The sequence below is a fragment of the Sebastes umbrosus genome, chromosome 1 (genome assembly GCF_015220745.1).
Source record: "Sebastes umbrosus isolate fSebUmb1 chromosome 1, fSebUmb1.pri, whole genome shotgun sequence".
Taxonomy (NCBI): domain Eukaryota; kingdom Metazoa; phylum Chordata; class Actinopteri; order Perciformes; family Sebastidae; genus Sebastes; species Sebastes umbrosus.
The window spans coordinates 37937013-37963139 of record NC_051269.1 but is presented as its reverse complement, the minus strand read 5'-3'; the positions used below and the strand labels follow the sequence as shown (position 1 = coordinate 37963139).

The following is a 26127-nucleotide window of genomic DNA, read 5'->3' as shown; positions in this document are numbered from 1 at the left end:
GGCAAGTTTTTCGCATCATTGGGCAACAATTCCATAATGACCTTTCAGCATATTGTAATTCAAGTGTTCTGAGAGAAAACTAGACCTCTGCACCTCCTCATGGCTCTGCTTTCAGGCTTTAAAAAAAATCGAGCCTGTGACGGGAGACTTTGGCCAATCACAGGTCATTTCAGAGAGAGAGCGTTCCTATTGGCTATGCATTGGCTGGTGGGCGGTGCTTGGTATTTCTTCAGCAGATCTCAACATGGCTGCCGGGTCACAAACTTTCTCATTTTACATCTAAACAGTACACTACAAGATGATTCTGAAAACATTTGAGGTGACAAATAGGCATTACAGTAACAGAATATTGATTCATATTTGATCAGCGCTGCCTAGTTTGACCGGTTGATTGGAGTTCGCGAGTGATTGACAGCTGCTAAGAGATGGCAAGGCTCCAGCTCGGCTCTGATTGGTTGTTTTCTTCCGGTCTGTGAAATCTTGCAGATGCCGTTAGAAGCACCGGAAGACATAGAGGCACATGATTTTTTCAGATTAGCTGTCTTATGCACTACTGTCAGGATATAGTCACCGTTTTATAAAAATAAAACATCATATAATCATAGTTGCTCCATTTCCACCCACTGCAGCTTTAATGGAAAGCCCGGTGCGTCTCATACAGGCGCTAAAGGGTGCCTTGTGTGGCTGTAGCTGGGGCGACTGTAGCTCACTGGGTAGAGTGGTCGTGACAAAGCGTCAGTATTTGACGTCCTGGGAATGAGAACGGGCTGTTCATGCACACGAGCAGTAGACAGCATCTCTGTTTCAGATGCTGTTGTTGACCTGGCCGAGGTTTCTTTGTGCTCTTGCTGTTAGCACCAATACCAGTTTAGAGTGGAGGGAGGAGGAGGAGGAGGATCAGGAAGAGATTGAGCCCGAGTCTTCAACGTCTGTTGAGTCGCATTCGTCAGCAGACTCTGTGAGGGCCGGGTAGGGCCTCGGCTGGTCCAGGTTGACGTAGGTGACGTTCAGGCTGATGTAGTGTTCTCCCTCCAGGCCCGACAGGATGGTGGAGACGGCCGACACCAACGTGGCAAAGCTGGGCCTCAACTCTGGATCAGGGTCCCAGCACTGGAGCATTATGCTATACCTGGAACAAACATGGACAGAGTCTGAGTCTGAGCAAGGAGGGAATGCCCAACTCAGTCTACTATATTATTAGCTAGCATTAAAAGGTATAATATGCAGAATAAGCCCTCTCAATCATCACTTATACCCCACTACAAGTGTGTGGTGGTGTCTGTATCTGCAGAGACCCTGCAGCCCTCTGCCTGGATTTTCTCTTTTCTAATTATTTTGCTGTGTTCGGGACGCTTCTGGGCTTCAGCAAACAGTCTCTGGGCCGCACGTGGGGGTGTTAACCCCAGCCAACAACACACGCGCAGGGTGTGCAGCCCGTTCAGGTCGTCAAATAGGCTACCGCCGCTTTGTCACGCCCCTCGACATCTGATACCGAGGCACAAGCATTATACATCCATGGGCACAAGGCCCCCTTTAGTTCTGTCAGATACAAAGCGGCCGTATTTGACGGATGAGAACGGGTTGTGTGTTTTTATGTGCATGTGCTCATCTGTGTTTTTGATGTGTATGAAGGCTACTGGATCTTAAAGACCAGGCAACGAGGAAGTTGGTCCCGGCCAAGAAATAGTCTGGCACATAACACCCCGTAAAATAACAAATTGTTGATTTTACACTACATTTGTATGGATTAAACAAATGACATATGACATACTAACTAGTGAGCTGTAGAGGATCTGGAGGGCAGATTTTGTTACCTTTAGGCAGAGCCAGGCTAGCTCTATCCCCCTGTTCACAGTCTTTATGCTAAGCTAATCCAGCCGACTGTTGGCTGTAGCTTCATATTTGCTTTACTGACACTGTAGTAGAGTGGTATCAAGCCCCCTCATTTGCATAAAATGTAAAAATAAATATGTAAAGACAGGTATAAAGAAAAAAAAAATACAGAAATAAATACATTTGGGGAAATAAAGAAGTAAGGGGTGAAATGCAAAGGGAAAATCGTGCATAAATAAATAAACATATTTAAAAATAAATATGAAATAAATAGAAAATAAATGCAAAAATAAAAACATAATTTAAAAAAATAATATAAATAAATAAATAAAATTAAACAGATGAGTAAATGAATAAGGGAAATAATTCAAGGATAGATAAATAAAGAAGTAAATTATAACAGAAATATCAATTTATGTCAAATTTTTATCAATTAATCAAAGGCTACATTTATTTTTAATATTATTTTTGCTGCATTTAATGACATATGTATTTCTTTATCGAGTCATTCATTCATTTATTGTTGATTTTGGAAGGTTCTGTACTCCATAGTATGAGTCCCCGGGTGATACTTTCCCATGAGCCCTTCCGTGGGGACAAGATGTATGAATAGTTGATTTATTCTCCATCAATCTTTAAATTGGTGGACAAAAGCTTACAGTCAACGGGATTTATCATTAAAACAGCAAAAACATGTTGGCTCTTACTTGTCAAGTCACACCAGTGTGTGTGTGTGTGTGTGTGTGTGTTTGTGCGTGTGGTTTTGTGAAAGACGTTTTTTGAGGTGATTTGTAGACATAAACATTAACTCAGAAACTGCGTTGCTTAACTGTGCCGGAATACCAAGTAGTGGACAATTTATGGGTTTCACACTACTGAGTGACCGTTCGAACATCTTGCTATTACTACTTGGACTTTGTGCTTCCGTCTTGTAGTTGTAAATCTGTGTTAGTGTTATTGTAGTATTAGTATTCATACAAAAGCAGTTTTACAACGGATGTGTGCAAACTAAGAAACAGCAACTGATTTACCATTATTCTTTATACTAATTCAACAAAGTGAGCAACATAATGCTATTACTGCTAATACTACTTACAAAGGGTCAGGGCAGAACTGAGGCTGGGGAAGCCTCCGGCCCTTCAGTAAGTAATGTGTTATGTCGTAAGGGTCCACCTCCGGGTAGGGGCTCGCTCCTCTGGTCAGCATCTCCCACATCAGCACACCAAAGGACCACTGCATCAGGAGAGGCAAACGTTACAGCAAATATGAACTCCTAATCTGTATTGTGTTTTGCACACATGTAAAGAAAAGTTTAAAAATGCTGTATACAATTTTAAAGGTGCTAAATGGAGCAATTTGTGAAACGTGAAGAAAAACTGTACAGCCTTGAACACAGAGGAGGAGGTAGGCCAGTGTTGAGTTGAAACTATGACAGTGGAAGAGGAATAAATTTGTGAAACACTGTTTCCTATTATTGTTCTGTATGCAGTTGTATAGTATTGTGCTGTAAAGCAATACAGAAGATTTAGTGCATAACCCAACCAAGTGGCATTAATGCAAAATGCTATGTAGAGCAGTGTTTACCAAACTGTTTGGCTTGTGACCCCTTAAAGGGATAGATCAGGCATTTACAATAGATGACAGTCGGAGAAGCAAACAGGAGTTACCTCATAGAACCAAAGCAATGTACTGCTGTGGACGGGGCCGGCAGAAAATCGTATTTGCGCCACCTAAAATCAGCTATATTATATATATATGCTATATTTAGAATATTTTCACTGCTTTACCTTGCTGTTAGAAAGCCTTTTCTGATGGGGAACTGCAGCCATTGTATCCATCTTTGCTCTCGCCACCAGACTCCATCGAAAAAAACTTGAATTTTACCTAACAGAACACGGGGGCTGCTGGTCTACCGCTGCCTCGACCGATTACTTTGTTTGTGTTTTTGTGCGACTTTGGTGAATCTGAATTAATTAAAGTCACATAATAACACAAACAAACTAACTGATCTAAGCAGCGGTAGACCAGCAACTCCCATGTTCTGCGAGGTAAAATTACAGTTTTTTTAATGGAGTCTGGTTGCTTTGGCGAGAGCAGAGATAACGGCTTCAGTTCCCCGTCGGAAACATAGACTGTATAACTGTCTCACAGAGAGGTAAACTGGCAAAAAATGTCTAAATATAGCGTACACTTAAACAGATTTTTTTAAATGGGCCTTTCTTTTAGGTGGTTAAAATACATTTTGCTGCCGGCGCCGTCCACAGCAATACATTGCTTTACCTCCGTGCGGTAATCTGAACCTCATACAACTCCCTTTCAAAACAGCCAAACTATCCCTTTAAACCGAAGCCATGTCTGGATGTGACTCCTCATCATTACCAATACACTGTTTGTGACCATTTCAACCATTGACCCTTGTATTTTAATAATTTTAAAGGCCTAAAGAGGTAAAATTATTCAGTAGTTGACAAGAACAAAAAATCAAAGATTAGAAAAAAAGATTTACATAAATTTGTGTAGCATAAAATGTTTGTTTTTCTCCTTTCCAATCCTGTTAATCATTTTGTGACCCCTCCAATTTACATTGCAACCCCATAGGGGAACATAGTTACTGTACTCCCCCTGTCAGATAATACTATTTTTCACAGTCTACCGACAAGACAAACACATCATGCATTAAATATTCATTTCCACCCCTACACACATTGACAAGTGTCCCTCAAAACTCTGACAACTACTGCAGAGATCTTGATTATACTTATAGGTAGATCGTCATTTGCTCACCACATCAGACTTGGAGGTGAATTTCTGAGTCTGCAGACTCTCGATGGCCATCCACTTGACAGGCAGCTTGGCCTTCCTGTGATCCTGAACACTATAATACTCCTTATCAAAAACATCTCTGGCCATGCCAAAGTCTGCCACCTTGACTGTATACGACTCGTCCAGCCTGAAGAAAGAAAAACTGAGATTAAAGTTTTGTTGTTGTTGATATTTGTCACATGAAACACTAAATCAAAAAGAAATTCTAATCTGATTTCTCTGCACATCACGGGGACTCACATGCAGTTGCGTGCTGCGAGATCTCTGTGCACAAACTTCTTCTGAGCCAAATACTCCATCCCCTTGGTAACCTGCAGCCCGAAGCCAATCAGATCCTTTACGGTGGGGTTCTGAACACATGACAAAAAACACTGATTTAAAAGAGTTGGAAATGTACATAAGATGCTAGTTAGTAAACAGATGGCTGCACATAAATCAGATGATTCATTCATTTGCACTGTTTTAATGTAGACGTCGCACCCTCTTCTCGCAGCGGATGAAGTGCCGCAGGTCCCCGTGCTTCATGTACGGCAGCACCACAAGAGGGAGTCCTTCCTGCGGCAGGAGGATGCCCAGCAGAGACAGCACATTACTGTGGTGGAAACCCTTCATTATGATGCCTTCCTTTAGAAACTGCTCCACCTCCTCCACATCTGTTATTCCTGATGACACAAACACACACAAACACACACAATTACATAAACATTATGGACTCAAACCTAAAGGAAGAACTGGAATCACATTTTTGAGAACTTTTAAAGGTAGACTCTCTTAAAGGTGCTTTCCTATGTCAGTGGTTCCCAACCCTTTTCCTTAAGGGACCCCTTTTCTATCATTGAGTAAATTGACAACTCCTGACTATGTGACATATTTTATGCATATTTCATATTATATTCAATGCATAACAATAACAGTAAAGAACAACTGATAAACTGTACAAATTAACCCAAATAGCGAACACAATAACTGCAGGAAGTTTGTGTAAAACGAGCGATTTGGATGAATTTTGAGCAGACGAGGCTGTTTAGCAGAGTGACGGCCCTGTGAATATAACTTGTGTTAATTTCGTCACCTTTCTTCACCAGTCAGATGAAATTAAATACTTGGAAAGAAATAGGGAACACACTGGGGAAAGAAGAGGCTTTTTGCACGCAGGCTGTTTCTACAGCACCTGGCATTTCGGAGCATATTGTAACAAACAACGCACTGAGCATAAACGCCTCTGTGCATGCTAGTAACACACGCACAGCCTACGGAGGCCCGCGCCACGGTGCGAGTATAAACAAAGCTTTATCCTGTGAGATTTTTTTATCTTGTTTTATAAGTTTATATCTTAAATAATAACCCAAAAGAACAATTTAATTTAGTTTTTAAATTTAGGTATAAGCCAACTGTATACTGTATCTATACTATACCTCACGAAGGCTTCGTTAAGCTTTGGCGACCCCTAGTTGGGGTCGGGACCCTCAGGTTGGAAACCAGTGTCCTAAAGCGTAGATATATAGATATAGATATAGACATATAGATATTACTCACTATTCAAAGACTTGACAGCACAGTGGATTTCTCTGTTGTTGAGGTCTGTGAAGTAACCGTGATAGACGGTGCCAAAATGACCTACAGGGGGGAAAGAAAGACAGAATGACACATGACTACTGTTGTTCCTTCCAAACAGGACATACAAGGCTCCATAACAAGTGTTTAGTTTCAGATCGAGGCTGCGGGGCTCCTCACCCTTCCCTATGATCCGGTGGTGCTGCACAATAAGCATCTCAGCAGGAATAAGAACATCCTTCACCTCCTCCAGCAGCTCCGGCCTGAAACTGGAGATGGAGATCTTCTCTGGACGCATGAGGGGGGTGAGGGTCGGATCTATGCCTACTGCAGCGTAGCTCAGGCTGGGGAACACCACCGTCCCCACCAGCGGGGTCGGAGGACTCAGGGATGTTACTGGTAAAAGTCCAGACAGAGGGGGTTGTTAATGAGAGTTATGTGTCAGAAGCAAACCAGCTATACAGTATTACAGTGCAGTCACCTCTCCTGTAGTCCCCAACGGGCGACAGCTCCATATTATTTGTACCAGAGCGGCTAACGCTGTGGGCCAAACGGGTCTCCACCATGGAGGCTGAAAAACATTTCACAACACTTTTTAATCATCAACCCCCAGAGGAAGAAACACATGTACATCCTATGTCACACCGGGGGATGTTCTAGTTGATGTGTAATTCATTTTAAATTCCCACCCACGGCCGGCAACACTTGTACAAACAGGTCTGACCAAAGGTCCGCACAACAGAGAGGAAGCCTACCTTTCTTCTTCTTCCTCAAGTGTTTCATGACAACGAAGGCCAGCACCGCCCCGGCCACCAGAGCTGCCAGGATGCCCAGAACAACGCCCACCATGTAGTGGTTGCTGACCCTCACCACCGTGCCAACGTTGTGCACCTGCCCGTTGATGGAGATCTAAAGAACAGAGTTCATCAAACACAGTGAATACCATTATTATAAAGGGAATCGGTGTAAAATGCTGTACCTTTAAGTTTTACTGACTTTGAATGATAGCGTAAGCTAACTGTCAGCATGCAAACCAAGATCATAATAGTTTTTAATTTTCAATTTGTTTTTTATTTTATATTAGTTTTGACTTTTCAATTTAATTTTAGTTTAGTTTTAGTGCGTTTTCACAGTGTGTTCGCTAGTTTTAGTTTAGTTTCAGTTTTTCAGAAAAGTTTAGTTTTTATTAGGGCTGTCAATCAATTAAAGTATTTAATTGTAGTTCAATTACTGTGGTTCAATGTCATGAAAGTTGACTGTCACTCATGAAGTCTCCATTTTATATTATATTAGAGCTAAAAAAACATAACTGAAATATATTTACGTTGATTTTTATTTTATTTTTTTGTATTTTGTTTAAACAGGAAATATTTTTGCGTTTTGTTTCAGATTTTCTTAAAGGATATAGTTTTCAGTTTACTAAAAATATTTTTCTATAATAACCCTGATGCAGACATTCTAAAGTGTCCTGGATTTGTGCATAGAAAATAAACAATGTGCAATTTATTTTGCAAAATGTCTTACTTATCTTTACTAGAAATATATAGAGCTTTTTTTTTTCTTTTTTCCTTATTTGCCTATCTCAACTGATGCTTGACAGTGTTCTTGCACAATGTACAAGAATGGTTGGTGATCACTGGACAGACGTGACCTGGGGCTCCATGTTTTCATGCTGGATCCAGGTAAGTCAATCACTTAATCATCAGCCTGACTTACCTTCACTGGCAGGCCCTCACTGGGCATGGTCATGTTTTTGGGGATCCTGCAGGTGATCTCATTATCCAGGACTTTAGCATCACAGTCAACGCCGGCCACCGTCATAATGATGGTCATACAGGAGCTCACCAGATTCAGCTTTTGATGCTGTGAACAGAGAGATCAAATCAAGATATGAGGCAAAATGAGTTATTTCAAAATGTATAATAAATATTACAAATACACATTTATTTTGTCTCTTACATGAAGTGAGACTTCATCAAACCCAGGGTACAAATTCAGCACGTGTCCCTCTGTTTCAAAAGGTATAGGCTCGCCGTACGGGTGGTAGGAGAACTCTTTATTCCAGAGTCCCAACGCTCCGTCCATGTCAAAAGAAAGCTCTCCTTCCTCGGTCTCATCCCGGGGGAACGCAGGAGAGACGCACTCCATCCTCGTGGGCAAGGACTTGCCTATGCACTCCTGAAACAAAACAGAGTCATCATACTTTAAAGGAGTACTTCAACCACAAAATTACCATATTAACATCAATATTTACGGCGTGTTAACTTGAATTCTGGAAGAAAAGTTAGTTTTTCTCGCATGCCTCCATCCACGGTGAACGGAGAATCCAAAAATGAAAGTAAATCCTTGATAAATTGAAGTAAATGGAGGTTTAACAGCAGCAGAACTATATCAAAAATCCGTTTACAAACTCTCACACAACTCGTGCAGTATAATCTAAATAGAGACTTTATCCAGTCGTATGCTCAGTATTTCTCAAACACATGCATTTTCGCCAAAATCTTACTATAACACTTCCGCCCATAGACCACAAAAGCGGGGATGGGGGGTCAGAGGGGCCGCATCCCGGGTAACTTTTGGAGCCTGATGTAATATTTTTATGAATAAATTAATTTAATTTTATGAATTTTATCTGTGTTTTTTCTCAAAACTTAAAACTTAAAACGACCCAAACGATATTGGTCACCTTCACTCACTCCCACTCACTGCCGCAATGCAATTTGGCATTTACGGTGCTGTCCGTAGTACTGAAACGGAGGAGACCCATAGACAGATAGACAGCTCACATTGCTCAGTGTGGTTTCTTAGCCTGCTTGCTTTTCGTGGTTGCAAAGAGAGAGAGAGCGCTGCAAGCCGCAAATTGTTTCTACGCGCCTCCCCCTGTTGATTTTGACAGAGAATCGTTCATAAGCTCAAAAATATTTGCCGCTTTGCTAGTGCTACATTCTTATGTGAGTGCTCTGATTAATAAATGTATTCTTTTATTTTGAAACAGCAGCCTTTATGATAATGATAATTGTTGTTATTTAGCCTTTCTGTGGTTATTTTTAACAGCCTGCTCAGTCACTTCATCCTGGCATCTGGCCTGGGTGTTGTTTAACGTTTAACTCAATACTCATACATCAGTAATACAGGCCTATGTCTGTTTCAATGCATACACGCCCCACTCCTTCTGCGGGATCCACCTTGTTCAGATGCGTTCTGTGGTCCATGCTTCCGCCACAATGGTAGTTGTTAAACCTAGCCTCCATTTACTTCAGTTCATCAAGTATTTACTCCATTTTCAGATCCTCCCTTCACCGTGAAGAAAAGGTTTCAAGGATTCAAGGCACCATGAGGTGAGTCATTGATATACAAATGTTCATTTTGTGGTTGAAGTATTCCTTTAATGCCCACACAGTCAAATATAAGCATTTGACCTTGAAGGGAAGAAATTGTAAAACTGTAGACTGGCTAACAGGATAATGTTTTTGAATGTGTCTACTGTACATGATGATGAACACTGTACCCTCATCACAGGTTTCAAGTGGCTCTCGTTGGGTTTAAAGCGGATGATCGTGCGGTAAACAGAATCCAGGTTCTCCCCCCCGATGACGATCTTTGACCCCCTGAAATTCAGACAAACGTGAGACGTGTTTACATTTTCATAATGATGAGAAAAAGATGAGAAAAGGTGGAGGTCTCGTGGTCTTACCTGTCAAAGCTACAGTCGGGCAGGACGGCTGTAATCAGCGGGTTTTCCTTGTAGTAAAACACCTTTGTGGTGAGGACGGGAGACTTGTCGATGAAAACACTCAGAGGGACGTCCCTCACCTCTGAGATGGGCTGGGACAGACAGATAATGGAAGACACGTTGCCTTTGGGCTTTGTGACTCTGTAGGGAGACGGAGGTATGTCAATTACATGTTATAACTGGTGAACTGTAGTAGATCAAAAAGCTTTAAATACATTTTTGAGTGTTCAATAAGATGACATCTCCAGTAGTAAATAGTTCAGTTCTGAGTCAGTCTTTGGATGCCAAGACCTGTCTAAGAGCTCGTAAACCATAATTATTCTACACACAGTTTGAGGGTGAAAGCAGATGTATTTCCAGACCTCTTTATGGGACAGGGCATGTCATTGAGAGTGACTTTCCTGGTCCTCCCAGCATCCAAGTGAGGTCCAGTCACTGTGATGAGTGTGCCCCCAACACGAGGCCCATAGTTGGGCTGGATCTCTGTGATGTTGGGAATCTGGAGGGACAGTTTATTTACATTATTTTGAAAAGTGGTTCCATAGATTAAATAACTTATAAAATGATGTACAGCGTGTATGTTGTAATGAGGATATCAGTAGATGATAACAGCAAAGATTACCACAAAGGTGAATCCTGGCGTTTCTGCCTTCCCGTCTATAGCGTAGCGTCCCTCCACCTTGCCCTCATGCACCTCCACTGTAATGTTAACCGGTTTGGACAGCTCAGTGGCCCCGGAGCGAATCTTACACACCAAGCTGAAGAGCACCACAAAATATGTGTGTCAGTGACAAATACAGTAACTGCAACGCCAGCGACAATTGAATATCAAGGTAGATTTAAATTGTTGGACTTTAAACAGCATCAAGAGACTAAAGTTGTTTCAACAGGAGGCCATTAACAGACCGTTATTATGTATAACAGACCGTTGCTATGTATAACAGACCGTTGCCATGGGCACAGTTCTGATGTCAGACTCTGGCAGAACATTTTTGTGTCAAATTATTGATTTCTTAAGCCGTGTAGCGGGATAATGTACAGCTAGTGGGTCATTGTTGTGAAATAAACCCCTTCAGGGCGATGCAGAAGGGGCTCGCTGTATATTATCCCTTTCTTAGCCACACTAGCCGCGTAATTTTAGCATTTTAGCATGCTAAAATACTAAACTAAGATGGTAAACATGGTCTGCATTGCTCTCATACGGCGGTTACAGCTGATAACACCGTCCGACCAACGACGGTATGTCATAAATATGTGCCCTATTATATACATATAATAGGGCACATATCAAGTTTTGGTGTCAATGGTGTTCAACCGTCAGACATTGTAGAGTCTGATACCAGTTTTCTCCGTAAACAGTAGCCTCGATAGACCAAATCACAGAGCACCAAAGCTGCGCTCTGTTTTCTCACTTTCTCAGAAGGCTTCCAGAAAAAACATGACAAGCTTTTTCTTTTCTTTTTACAACGCAAGAAAATCCTCAGGGTTCCTCTGGGTTCCACAAAATGACTATAGCAGATTGGACTTGGAACTAGCAGAAGGCCTGCATGGATACTCACTGTGTGTTGTTGCTTTTGCCTCCAATCACAGTGCACGCAGCCTGTCCCAGCCGGACCTGGTGGGTCCTAGAGGTGATGGCGGGTCTCGAGGGGGACTGGAACTCCCATCCGCACACCGTTAGCTCTGTTTGACCATCAGGAGGAGCAGTCCGTGGAAAGAACTGTGTCAATAAAGCAGAATATATAGTGCCACCTTGATGGATGCTTTTTATTAGTTGCACAAAGAGACGTTTGCGTCCTGGATTACAGAACAAACCTCACCCCAGTGATCCCCGATGGGCAGGACTCATTCCTCCAGCTGCTGAGACACTCGCTCTCCCAGGAGCACACGTCAGAGCACCAGCCGCATCCCATGAACTTAGGGGCCGTCAGGCACGTGGCACAAGTCAGGAAGTGTTGACAGCCCGGCCCTCTCTGGGGCACCTGGATCATCTGGAACAGAGAGACAGAACCATTTTAAAAGGTCACACGTTCAATCGTATGGCCTTGTGCTGCTTCATTATTTATGTGGCTATTAACATGTAAACTGATCCTGGGCCTCATTCAGCACCAGACTGTTTAACAGGTCACTTAGAAATGAAAAACAACACAAGCTAATAGTCCAAACGTCCCACAAGACCCAAGATCTAGAGCCAGCTTCTGCTGCAAACTGCAGTCATATGAAGTTTATTGATTTGCTCTAGCCTCTTATTCATTCTCAGGGTCACAGGGGTCGCAACCTATCCCAGCATGCACCGGGCAGAGGGCAGGCGAACACCCTGGACAGGTCTACAGAGCATCAAAGGGTCGATGACAGACAATCAGTCACAGTCCCACCTCATTTCTAATTGTAATGTCTAAGGATGTCAATCGATTAAAACAGTTCAAAATGTACCTTAAAGGGAGATTTGTCTTAGTATTTAATACTCTTATCAACATGGGAGTGGGCAAATATGCTTTCGTTATGCAAATGTATGTATATATTTATTATTTGAAATCAATTAACAACACAAAACAATGACAAATATTGTCCAGAAACCCTCACAGGTACTGCATTTAGCATAAAAAATATGCTCAAATCATAACATGGCAAACTGCAGCCCAACAGGCAACAACAGCTGTCAGTGTGTCAGTGTGCTGACTTGACTATGACTTGCCCCACACTGCATGTGATTATCATAAAGTGGGCATGTCTGTAAAGGGGAGACTCATAGGTACCCATAGAACCCATTTACATTCACATATCTTGAGGTCAGAGGTCAAGGGACCCCTTTGAAAATGGACATGTCAGTTTTTCTTCGCCAAAATTTCTAATACTAGTTTCATATGATACCAGTATCTTCACTCTAGCTCTAAAATTGAGGCCGCTACAACCTAAAAATCACAAGTTGCGTTAATGTGATAAAGAAATTAGTGGTGTTAAAAGAAATTAGCAATAATGTGTTATTATATTTGACAGCCCTGGTAATGTCACCGTGATATGTGATCGTTTGACTCTCATTTTAAGGGATTAATCTTGTACCTTGTCTCCAACCACAAAGAGAAGATACTCTGATGAGTAAACGGCAGCGATGGACGAGACCCTCTGGTTCTCCACCAACGAGTAATTGGCAAAGATAATAGGGCTGGATCTGGTCAACACCAGCTGCCAACACAGACACAAACATGTTATTATTACATGTAGTAGTGGATCATATACAATCAGTTAAGAGAAGACAAATACCCCAAAATGGTTGAAATAAATTTTTTTTTGTTTTAATTTTGCCACAATTTTTCTATTTTTTTTGAGTGAGTGGGAAGTGTTTGTGTGCGTGTATGAAAGTGTGTTGTGTATGTGAATAACCAGAGAGATGTGCAGGTATGTCCGAGGAGAAGGAGGACAGAGAAATAACTACATAAATAATAATAGTAATAGTAAGGAAAAGATAAAAGTAAATAGTAACAATATAAAAAAAAAATAAATAAATAATAATGATAATGTAAAAATAAATAAGTAAATGAGTCAATAAATAATTAAGGGGTTCGGTGTAGCCCGGGAAGGAGGCGACCGCAGAAGGCTAATGGAGTCCTCCTTTCCTTCTTGTGTTTTGTTTTCTTATCTTTTTCTCATGGGTGTCACTGCCTCGGGCCATTATGAGTGAGTTATTATGTTGTTTGTATTTATTTATTTATTTTTTGTTTTTCTGTTGTTTTAGGGACCCTGCCCTCCCCCATGTCACCCCCTTGCAAGTTTAGTCCAATAAAGCCCCCCTAATAGACAATCAAGAAGAAAAAAAATAAAATAAAAATACATAAATAAAGTATAAATAAATAAATAATATTTAAAAAATAATAATGATAATTAAATAAATAAATAAAATAGATAAATAAATAAAAAAGGATGTAAAAATCTATTAAAATAATTAGTTATGGATATTATAATATGTTGCATTGGTTACGGAAGGATGTAATGCGTGAAGGTGGAAGGTAATGATAAGTGGGAGAAGGTCTGTTTGCGCGATGGGTGTGTATGCAAAGAATAAATGGAAAAGAATAAATAAAATGAATAATAATAATAATAATATAGGGATTTTTTTTTCAAAGCATGCTGAATACCTGCAGCAGGCGTCCGGTAGAGGTGCCAATATGGGCTACGGTCTTGCTCTCTATGGTTGTGACCAGCAAAGACGTGAGCAGCACATCCGTCATCTGCCTGTTGAAGAGGTCCACTCTGTAGCAGGGCTTAGACACCATCGTAGGATGGTCTCTGCATGTGGCGTTGTTCTCCATGCTCTAGTACCAAGGCCGCGGGCAGCAGAGGACATGGAGATGAGACAACGAGGGAGAAAGTGAGGCGGAAAATACACTCAACATCATTATAATTAATCATGATTAGTTTAAACTAGGTCGACAGTGGGGTCTATAAGAGGTGGCTAAGCCTTTAGATACAGGAAAGCTCCTTCTGTAGTGGCTTCAGTGTATTTAACATGTTTAAGGTAAAAAAAAAACATAGTTTATACGAAGCATGAAAGTTTATTCTTGACCTTGGAAATAATAACCAAACCAAAACATCCAAACTCAATGTCAAGTCAAAACACCAACCTTTATTCACTGGATCAAAGACGTACTGTACTTTCTTAAGTTAAAGAATAATAAAACAGCCATTATTACTCTTATTTTTTTATTATTATTATTATTATTATTATTATTATTATTATTATTATTATTATTATTATTTTTAAACTGTATGTTGTGCTTTTTGAATTTTCATTATCACTATGTACCATTCTGTTTTTTCTTGTGTTCTTCCTTTTTATGTTTATATATGTCACTGAATATATTATACCGTATTGTACCACTTGTTAAAAACCTAAATAAACAAAGGGGAAAAAAAACTCATAAACAAAACAAAAGAAAGTGTGCATTAATGTGCTCTGAAGAGTTCCACATTCTCAGACAATAATATTTTATCTTGTAAAAATGTACAGATGTAGTGAGACAGGCCCAGCTGTTTGTTTGTAAGGAGGACGTGTTTGAGCTGCACTGCACTGGTCACCATGGTAACCAGGAGAAACAGAAAGTCCCTGGCACAACAGAAGCATCAGGTAAATCTGCCACGTTAATATCATCATTTCATAATTTACGAGGCCGTGATTAATGACTACGTGCTGCGTTACTGACAAAAGGATTGCCTCGTGGCTAAAGACACGGAGCAGGTTAGATCACTGTTTGATTAAAGGGAGTCTCCAGGTAAAAACTGGTTAATAGCTTGAGGGCAAGTTATGAAAACAAAGAAATACAATTTTCTAAGTGTGTTCTTGACATATAAAAAGGGGGAAGAGGAAACTGGGAAATGAGTGTTTTTCAAATCAAGTGGATGCAAAAAAAAAGACATGCATCTTCCACCGTCCTCTCTCGTGATGTGAGCATTACTTTTGCCTGAAACTATTCACCTCCAAACCCTAGAAGAACATTAAACCTTGGTTGTTATCATGTATATATGTATATACATATGTATATATGAAGTGGATGCAGTCACCGTGACATCATCCATTGGTTTGTGGACTACGGTTTTGAAGCCTCAAGTTGTGGCCATCTTGTTTTTTTGCAACCAGTAGTGACACGAAAGGGTGGAGAAAAGTACAATAATAATAATATGATTAACTTTCATGAACTGAAAACACACTGTGAAAGGGTTAAAGTTTTAAGACGAAAACACAGACAACTCACAGACCGGACAACGCCGTTGTAGCGGCCTGTCAATCACAAGGTAGCCCCGCCCTAAAGCATCCCCTGCTTTATGGTCTATCTGACTCTAAATGGGACCATAATTTACTAAATGAACATCATGCTGTATTGAAGAAAGCTTGAAACTAGCAATTGAGACCATAAACTCATGTTTACAATGTTTACTGAGGTAATAAATCAAGTGAGGAGTAGGCTCATTTTCTCATAGACTTCTATACAATCAGACTTCTTTTTGCAACCAGAGGAGTCGCCCCCTGCTGGCTGTTAGAAAGAGTGCAAGGTCAGGTAGCACCTGGTAGCCGCCTGGCTGTAATTCAGTTTCCGGGACCCTAAACCTCAAATTTCACTGACCTAAAAATAAAAACCTAATTATTTGGGAAGCTTAATGACACATATTGCAAAGGTTGAGATACCTCTAAGGGCTAACACACCTAAAATTACGTTGAGAAAAAGTGTGAACAAAGACAATAACAATATGATATATATTGTCATATACTATGCCAAACTAAAACACATTTTCATATTTCAGAGAGAGCCCAAAAGCTGAATGTGGCCTGTGATCAACAGGATTGCAAACTCATAATGAAATGTTTAAATGATGACGTACTAAAAAGCAGAAAAGCGTAGTATTTGTGGAGCACAGATGGCATTGTTGGCACAAAAAGTGTTTTGATCTGCTGAGAAATGGAAGAACCAGAATTTCAGATCGTTGGATAATCCCGCCGGCAGGTTACTCAACATTCAGACCGGCAGCCAAAAGCAGCAAAGCAGAAAAAAGCCTCAAGAGTTGAAGTTCACTAGTTCAGGTAGAAAGTGTTCCTGGGAAGACAAATAAAACTGAAATCAAAACCAATGTTAATGTTTCAGCGTTTCTTACCCCTTGAACAACTGATATCACCGCACCGTGTTGTTTCTGAGTCACAACATCTATTTTCTTACCACAAGTTCAAACATCCAAACTATGAAATCACAGCTGCGACTGCAATAACAACAACTCAGTTCTGGGAACCTAATTACCTTATTCTCAAACTGGCAAGAATGCCCTTTTACTAAACAGGGAATGGGAAGTCTTACCACAACCCCCCCACTCCCCAGCAGCCAACACAGAATATCTTAACATAAATAAGAATTTTATGGGAAATATGCATGGGATCTGGAAATAAAAAGCCGTTTCCCAAGAGAACTAACACAATAAACCAATGCAGTCGTAATCTAAGATACCTTAAAAGGATGGTGAATACACCCACACCATGCCCGTTATGACTGATCATTTAAATAGCCTTTTTTAAATACCCTCCTCCTGTCTGACCTGAGAAATTCACTCAGCTGATGCAGAAAACAAGTCACACCAACAACAACCTTCACTGCCACCTGGCCTCCGTCCAATTTTCATTCCACCGGTGTGCAAGCTGACTTTTTCCATGCTTATTTTTTCCATCCAAAAAGCAATTTGTCTCCATGTTTTCTTGGATTTAACAGTGAGCGCTCGCTGAATGCTGATGCAAGTGGTTCTGGTCGCATTCCTCCACCAGCTGGGATGCAAATGACCTTTATGGTACTGCATAAAAAAATCCCCCAAAAAGTTTCCTTTTCATGGGCATGTAATGTAGAAGATCTGACACATGATGAAGAGGAAGTGCATAAAAAAAAAAGATAATTTCAGCTCAAAGAGGAAATAAAAAAGGCCATAACAAAGTTGTTTTCATGTGTGTTCATGACTCATTGTTTAAATCAGCTGTTATCATCACTTTCAAACCTCAACACCATCACACACTGACAGGGTCAATGAAGTAATAGTTCCACTTTTGGGGAAATACACATTTTGCTTTCTTGCCAAGAGTTAGATGAGAAGATTGACACCACTCTCTGATGTCTGCATGCTTAGCTTAGCTCAAAGACTGGACCCAGGGGGAAACAGCTAGCCTGGCTCTGTCCAAAGGTAAATAATCCACCTGACATTAGACTCAAATCTGTCTCTGCAGCAACCTCACACCAAGAAACCAGGAAGTCACCTCCTTTAAACCACAAATTGTCATTTTTAAACTTCTGTTTTGTTATATGAATTAAAGGCAGGGTCAGTAATCTTGAGAAACTAGCAAGAGTACACTAGATTTTTAAAAATGATCCAACCGAAAAACCCAGCCCAGTGTTGTCAACTCTTTTCCAATGAAAGTAGCCAGCAGCTCCAGCTCAGTCACTTAAATCTAGCAGTCCGTCGCTTCAGGCCTCCCTCCAAAGCCACTCCTCCAAAATGATCATTATGAACGTAAACAACGACTATTGTTAGTACTCACAGCTGTCAAGCTGGCAGCTTGTGAAAGACACCATGGATGTATCAAGAGAAATGCATTGGAGGTGGGCTCCCATTCATTCCTATGAAAGTTGCTCAGTGGTGCATGAAGCCAAAATGGCTCGACTGCCGAGTGATAAAGTACCCGGATCATCCAGCAATCTTCCGCATCCATTATGCCCTCGGTCCTAATGGTCCTAATGATTTAAATAAGGGCTATTCAAGTGTTCTTACTGGGTAGTTGATTTACCTTAAAAAAAAATGACCCGCTGATTTACAGATGTCTCTTTCCCAATATAAGTCTATGGGGAAAAAAAGTCTTTTTGGGGCCAATGGCATCATGTGTCACGGAAGTTGTAATTCCACCGTTTGGCCACTACATAAATTTGCTTCACAGCCCGGCGCTCTTCCTGGGGGCTTGTGTTTTCACTGTTAGTACCCTATGTGCTGCCGGCTCAGCTGTCGCCATGTTGAGAGCCGTGCAGAGGCAACAGAAATGCTCCTAATCTCGCATTTGCACCTTTAAACAACAAATTGTCGTTTTTACACGTACTGTTTTTGTATGAATTAAACAAACAAGATATAACTTGTTCATTAGCGAGCTGTAGAGGTGCTGATAGGCTAGCTGTTCCCATTGTTTCCATTCTTTCTGCTAAACTAAACTAACAGTCTCGTGGCTCCAGCTTCATATTTACCTCAGTGGTATCAATCTTCTCATCTACCTCTCGGGAAGAATGCTATAAGTGTATTTCCCAAAATGTCAAATTACAGGAGATGTTAAATGATGTTTGTATCAGTTGTAAAGTATGAATAATGTCTCAAAGGCAAGTTTAATTCCTATTTCTGATGACGGTGGTTTCACTTTCATTTTACACAACAATCTGCAGACAGATTGAACTTGGAAAACAATGAGTCACAATAACCACATGCAGCCGGAGCTGTGGTAGGATAAAAAGCTTTTTACAGTTTGTGTCATTGCATTAGTCACGTTTGGCTGAGTCTGCCAGTAATGTGAGTAAAGTATTGCTTTTTTAGGGGTTTACATGATTTCATAAACTAAAAGATATTTCTCCATAATAATCATAAAAAAACACAAGACAAAGGTTTAGTCTTGTCATTATCATTTTTGACCAAAGCCATTTACTCATTTGGATATTGTCTTTCCTTGTTCATATACAAGCAAATTATGGTTTCCCATAATTTAATCCAGCCTCAACAAGGTCTCAGTAGCCTTACTGACTTTTCAATGTGTGTGCACATGTTAAGAGAACAGCCATAATTTATAGCTCCACACCCACATGGTGAGATTTTTTAACAGGTCCTGTCAAGATACCTGAACCCTGAGTGAGCTAATTGTTACTCGGATGACTGGGTGCAGTTCAGGGAAATACCTCAGATCAAGGGTAGACAACCTTATGCAATGATGGCACACGACAGCTTAACTAATGGCACGCTAACAAGAAGTGTGCAAGAGAGTTATTTGGAAATGTTTAAGTGCCCGGCTCTCATCCGCATGCCAAGTTACCTGTTTCAAAGCCATTGGCAGTTGTGTGGCCTGTTCTTTTACGGTAGTTTGAATGATTTTTTCCTCACCCGCATTCTCTGATTGGTTCGTACCTTCTTCGTAGGATTTGTTAAGTTCATTGCTGATGAACAAGATTGGTGGAAGGTTGGTAGGGTCACTGATCTCAACTCAGATGTGGGTGTTTTCATGAGGATGGCAGTCTTCTTGTATAGTGCTCTTATATATAATTACAATGTCCTGATTATGGGAGAAAAAATGTTTTCTAAAAATGATGTTGCCTATATGGATGGAATACAATTACAGATCTGTTGGAGAAATAAAATTCTGATGTGGTGTCATAATGTTAACCTTGGTGTTGATATGGCGCACTGATTAACAAGAGAATTTAAAAATGGCACATCAAAAAGGTTGCTTATCGTTGATGACTTATGGCTGGCCCGCACTAAAAGATTTTTCAAATCTTAACAGATGTTGAAAATGTGAGAGCGCCCACACATAACAACATGTTATGTTAAATCTAAGTTTTGTTCCTATAATGTATGGTGAGAAACGATTTGGCCAAAAACAGCACAACCACACACTAACAGATTCCATGAACAACACGAGTCCCGACTAAAAAAAAACAAAATGGAAATCTCGCAAAATCTCTCACAATCAAACATGACTTTAGTGTAAACAAACATGGCGGACGACTGGCAGGAACAATTAACGATGTTGGTTTTTGCAACTACTTTGTACTGAAAATTGACGAAGAAAAAAAGAAAAATAATAAGGATGAAGTCATGGAGACACGTTAAATAAACACGTGTATTTTTGCCACAAATCAACAAGTTGGTCCTCCGTTTCTGAGGTCCATCTTACTACTACTTTATGCGTCGCATTTTGCCTTAGCCGACGGCGGTGGTCGTCCTTCCGCTGCAGTCAGCTTAGTTCTCAATTGGCTATCGTTCTTTCCCGCGTGACTGCGTCATCGGCATCAGCAACAGGATATCTGATCGTAAATATAGAACATGTTTAATATTTGTGATTTGAAATCGGTGCGGCCAGGATGGACTTCTGAGCTGATCGGAGGATGTAAAAAACACTCTTAACATACTTCACACCACAGGAATATCTGACAAGATAATCTTTAGAACCATTAAAACATCGGGGCTTTGCTGACGATTGTCGGGAGGGGGGTATCGGGCCCAAAATCAGCTTGAATCTCGAGTAGTGTGTACCCTATTTTATGTGAGTTCTATGAAATTGAGTGATGTATTCCTGGAAACACATGGACCATCTTCTCCAGTAGACTCTAACCAGCCCTCAATGAATCAGTCAAACACTAGTAGACCTGAGGTCACTTTAATAAAGCTGGACTGGTTGTGCGTTAGTGGACTGCTGGGCTCACCTCATGTGGACAGCTCTCACAGGGCTGGAAATGGCAGAGCCCTCTGGAGAGCTGCTCCGGTCCGGACTCGCAGCAGTCGTCCACCCCGTCTACGATCGCTTTGTTCACGGTGTCCATAGGGAAGGCGCACAGGGCCGAGTCGTGCTCCGTGACCCCGTTGTCGTCGGTAACGGCAAAAACCCCATACAGGATGTCATCCTCCTCCACCGCGCCCAACTCCTCCGCCAGCTCGCTGCCCGCCTTCCCAAAATGGGCTGCCTGGACCACATTGTACACCACATCCTTATAGGGCTCACTGGCTACGTTCCTCCTCCGCCGTTTCGGTTCAAACCGACACTCCAGGATCACCTCGCGGTACCTCTTCATCTCCCATTCGTTCCGCGGGAGGCGGCCCAAGCGAGTCTGAAACGGAGAGGAGTCCAGATCGGGGCTCTCTCTCTGAACTGAGAGGAAGTAGACGAACTCCTGAGTGAAAAAACTGTAGACATATTCAATGTCGTACGTCCTCCGCAAGCCCGGGAGGACAGTCAGGCCACGCACATCACTGTAGAAACCATCTTCTGTGGCCAGTGGCCGACGCACCGATAGAGACTTCCTTCCGTAGCGCTGTGTCACGCTGTCGTTGACAGTGGTGGCAACAAAGAAGTAGACGGTCTGACCCTCTTCCACCATGGTGACTTTGGTACCAAGAGGGCTCGCCACACAGTCGGGACAGTACGCAGCAGAGTTTGACTCCTTTCTGAACAAACACTTAGAAAGTGAAGGCGCCTCTCCATTTGAGTTAAGTTGGTGGAAATAGCACACACCATACTGAGAACTTCCACAAGAGTATAAATACATAAAGAGAGTATCCAACAGCAAGATCTGATTGTCTGTGTCCTCCAGGAAGTTGGGGTCCTTGTCGATGTCGCACAAATCGCATATTTGACACTCTGGGCTTCCCACCGGCCCGGTGCGGAGCTCCCACACCTTCTCCAGGCTCCTGTTGACGGCTTCGATCACATTCTGAGAGGCGACGTACACCTCCTGGTACAGCGAGTTGTTGACTATGTTCTGGATGGGGCCCCGGGCCTGGAAGAAGGGCATGGTGTAAACCACGGAGAAGTTGACCGGGCTGGAGGTGAGTGAGGGACAGTTGGCCAGGGCAAAGCCCAGCAGAGTCTGGACGATGATGCATGTCCCCCACTGTGTGGTCCAGTGGACCATCTCCACTCCGAGGTGCAGCAGTATAGATGATGTGGGGTTACCTCCAGGTCTGATGTCGGGACAAAAGCATCCTCAACACACCAGCGGCTGATACCTGAAAGAAGAGAGAAGAGTAAGTTATTAAATCATTAAGAAATGATCCTCTACAACACTGGTTCCCAACCTGGGGGGCCCGGCCCCAACTAGGGGTCGCCAAAGCTTCACGGGGGGTTGTGAGGCCTTCATGATTTTATGGGGTGTAGACAACTTTGTTTAAAAAAATATATATATATAGTTGGCCTGGTCCTGACACACCAGGCCGATGGTCGGCTGTCAATGAGCGTCTGTCGGCCTAGTTTTTTCGGTGTGTCCGCACCAACGGCTGTAGTCTGCAAGTGTCAGAGTTTTTTGGCCGATTCAACATGTTGAATCGTCGGCGGAGCTCATCTGTGAGACAAATCACTCTGATTGGCTGTTCAGATTAATCGAATCACTGCACGAGAAGAGAAATGGAAGTGAGGAAAGCAAGCCAACGAGTAAGGTCAAGAGGAAAAACACAGAAGACTCTTCTCATTTTTCATCTTCATGTCATCTGATCATTCCAATACACGGATATTTTAACAACAACATGGCCATCTGGAATGAAGCTAAGTGGTGAGTGAGAGTGGTGTGAAAATGGTCGGCAAACGCCGCTTTGTTTCATGTACGTATCATAACAACAGCTTTTATATCCGCAGTCCTCGGTCTTCCGGTTTCTCTTTTTGAATGACGAATACAGACTACCGCCACCTGCTGGTATGGAGAATTATTTAATCTCAAGTAGGCGCAGAACGTACGTGGTTGTTGGCCGTCGGCTGTAGTCTTTGCGGTGTGTTCGAGTGCAACTTTTTAGCCAAGACAAAGGCGACGTGAGGCGACTCAATGGCCGGCCTTTGTCGTCGCTAGTTCTTTGATGTTAGTTCGGTGTGTCTGGGCCTTAAGATATAAACTTTTTAAAAAAATCTCACAGGATAAGAGCGCAGTGAAGACCTGAACACAAGCCAAGAGCCTTCCCTTTCTGCTAAACAGCTTTGTCCTGCATTAGAAAAGTGCGCAGTTAAAACAACCAAAGAGCTAATAGAAATGGCCAAGCATCAGGGAGAAGAAAACACTGAATTTGTCAAAAAAAGAAGCCTATTAAGTATAAAGGATTGTTAAAAATAAGAAAAATAAAAACACAATACAGAAAATTGTATTAAAAGTTCCTAAAAAATAACAAGAAAACTCATCTCAGATGTAATAGTCACAGGAAATAATCTGCTCAAAATTCATCCAAATCGCTCACAAACTAACTGCAGTTATATTTGTATTAATTGTACAGTTTATCAGTTGTTCTGTACGGCTGTTGTTGCTTTGCATTAAATATAATATGATATATCCATAAAATATGTCACTTAGTCAGGGGTCGTCAGTTTACTCAATGATAGATAAGGGGTCCCTTAAGGAAAAAGGTTGGTAACCGCTGCTCTGCAACACAAATATGGCCGAAACCACAGCGTACAAAATTCATTCTTGACCCTGGAATGCTTCGACATAAAAAGCGTTTTCATAGCTTTCAACCTCATCTCCTAAGGGACTGGACTGAAATCAGTTCTGTTGTATTCAGTTGCACTAAACCTCTTGCAAAACTATGAAACTATCAACAGTGGCTCATCACAGAAACAAGTGTTGCTTTATGGAAATGGTGCGACCTCGGAGTGTGCATTAGTTGTCACTGATGAAATTCAAATCAATATCAATCTGCTTCATTATGAATCCGAAAGCAGATCTGAGGTGACAAACATCTTCATCTCGGTTGAGCAAGACGATGATAAAGCACATGTGGTCATAAAGATAAAAGCCTCCTCTGACTCACCGCCAACACTGAGAGGAAGTGTTTACATAATAAAACACAGAGCTGTGTTGGTACATGGTGGATAAAACTATGTTTTATTGTGACTTCCTGTGCAGGTCATTCATAACTGTCTGGTCATGTTTATTCTGGTTTATCCAACATCCCATCTGTTTCTCTCCCACTATGAGTCATGCTCTTTTACGCGGTAGCAACGAAGGAAGTAAAAAAAGTTATCAACTAAAATATAGCATTTTTCCGTCTCACCGTCATCGGTCTCCAAACAACAAGCAACCGAATGGAACCGTGTTTCATACTCTGAGCCTTGTCTTCGTTGATGGGTGGATCATTAACCAGACACATCACGGTGAGGCCGTATTCAAGAACCCCGGCCTCTCCACTTTGCATTCCTGTCACAACCACTACGTGCCTTTCAGGGGGAAAGATGTGCACGGACTGATGCTCATAAGACGACGTGTGCCTCTTTAAGCCCCAAGGTGAAGAAGAAACGGCTTGTCTGCTCGTGCCAGAGAATTTTAATCAACTCTTGATTATTTCATTTTGCAGCAGAGAAACTTAATTTTCGCCAAAAGTCTTTTAAAAAAAAAAACAGCACTTAATCTTGCTATAAGCAGTCATACGGAAAAGTTTCAACTTGTCGAGTTTGGTGTCTTCACATCAATAATTCATAGAGTCCCGCTGAGGTTGTGTTACATTTTAACATTTGCAGGTAGCTCTGTGTGTAACTGAGGTTAAGGTTAGGACATGTGTACACATAGTAATGGCACTGATTGACTTTCTTCATGTTCATGGTTAATAAAGCAAATGGTTGAAATTGAGTTTCCATTCATTCAACTATAGTGCTGCTATTTACAGGTCGGTCAGCATGCAGGTTTATTCCTTCACAGGTGACTTAAAGATGCATCTTCTGTTTCCTGGCTTGTGCATTTTTTATCTTAGCATCTATATGAATTTAAAAATTAAATTTTCCAAATATACAACGCAAGGTTTTTTTATTATCATTTACTTACAGCAAATAACCTGTGAGTGACTGAGAAGGATTCAGACATTACATCGGCTTAGGGCTGCAACTAACAATTATTTTTATCGATTAATCTGACGGTTATTGTATCGATTAATCGATTAGTTGTTTGGAAAAGAAAATGGTGAAAAATGTCCGTCAATCAGTGTTCCCCAAAGCCAAAGATGATGTCCTCAAATGTCTTGTTTTATCCACAACTCAAAGATATTCAGTTTACTGTCATAGAGGAGTAAAGAAACCAGAACATATTCACATTTAAGAAGCTGGAATCAGAGAATTTTGACTTTTTTTTTTTCTTAAAATATTACTAGGGCTCGATTCAAATATTTAATCACAATCAATCGCATATTTTTTCATCTATTCAAAATGTACCTTAAAGGGAGATTTGTCAAGTATTTAATACTCTTATCAACATGGGAGTGGGTAAATATGCTGCTTTATGCAAATGAATGTATATATTTATTATTGGAAATTAATTACCAACACAAAACAATGACACATATTGTCCAGAAACCCTCACAGGTACTGCATTTAGCATACAAAATATGCTCAAATCCTAACATGACAAACTGCAGCCCAACAGGCAACAACAGCTGTCAGTGTGTCAGTGTGCTGACTTGACTGTGACTTGCCCCCAAACTGCATTTGATTATCATAAAGTGGGCATATCTATAAAGGGGAGACTCGTGGGTACCCATAGAACCCATTTTTATTAACATATCTTGAGGTCAGAGGTCAAGGGACCCCTTTGAAAATGGCCATGATAGTTTTTCCTCGCCAAAATTTAGCGTACGTTTGGACCATTATTTAGCCCTTTTCGCGACAAGCTAGTATGACATGGTTGGTACCAAATGATTCATTAGCTTTTTTAGTTTCATATGATACCAGTATCTTCACTCTAGCTTTAAAACTGAGCCCGCTACTACCTAAAAATCGCAAGCTGCGTAAATGCATTAAAGAAATTAGTGGCTTTAAAACAAATTTGCGTTAACGTGTTATTGTGTTAACTTTGACATCCCTAAAAATAACTCAAATGGATTAATCAATTATCAAAATAGTTGGCGATTAATTTAATATTTGACAGCTAATTGATTAATCGCTGCAGCTCTACATTGAC

General features: G+C 41.2%; 1 protein-coding gene across 1 annotated transcript in view; it reads right to left on the bottom strand.

The window, feature by feature from the left end:
* Positions 1-471: 471 nt before the first annotated feature.
* mst1rb (macrophage stimulating 1 receptor b) overlaps positions 472-26127 on the bottom strand; it is a 28239-nt gene continuing 2583 nt past the window's right edge. The window contains exons 2-21 of the mRNA XM_037774847.1: positions 20914-22213; positions 14077-14253; positions 13004-13126; positions 11764-11934; positions 11503-11663; positions 10566-10701; positions 10306-10442; positions 9905-10084; positions 9719-9818; positions 8170-8388; positions 7927-8073; positions 6966-7119; positions 6692-6781; positions 6391-6606; positions 6193-6273; positions 5137-5318; positions 4897-5006; positions 4618-4783; positions 2930-3066; positions 472-1129 (exon numbers count right to left, since the gene is read on the bottom strand). Of these exons, the coding sequence (XP_037630775.1) occupies positions 898-1129; positions 2930-3066; positions 4618-4783; positions 4897-5006; positions 5137-5318; positions 6193-6273; positions 6391-6606; positions 6692-6781; positions 6966-7119; positions 7927-8073; positions 8170-8388; positions 9719-9818; positions 9905-10084; positions 10306-10442; positions 10566-10701; positions 11503-11663; positions 11764-11934; positions 13004-13126; positions 14077-14253; positions 20914-22119 (4125 nt within the window). The 5' untranslated portion in view covers positions 22120-22213 and the 3' untranslated portion in view covers positions 472-897. The remainder of the gene's footprint in view (positions 1130-2929; positions 3067-4617; positions 4784-4896; positions 5007-5136; positions 5319-6192; positions 6274-6390; positions 6607-6691; positions 6782-6965; positions 7120-7926; positions 8074-8169; positions 8389-9718; positions 9819-9904; positions 10085-10305; positions 10443-10565; positions 10702-11502; positions 11664-11763; positions 11935-13003; positions 13127-14076; positions 14254-20913; positions 22214-26127) is intronic.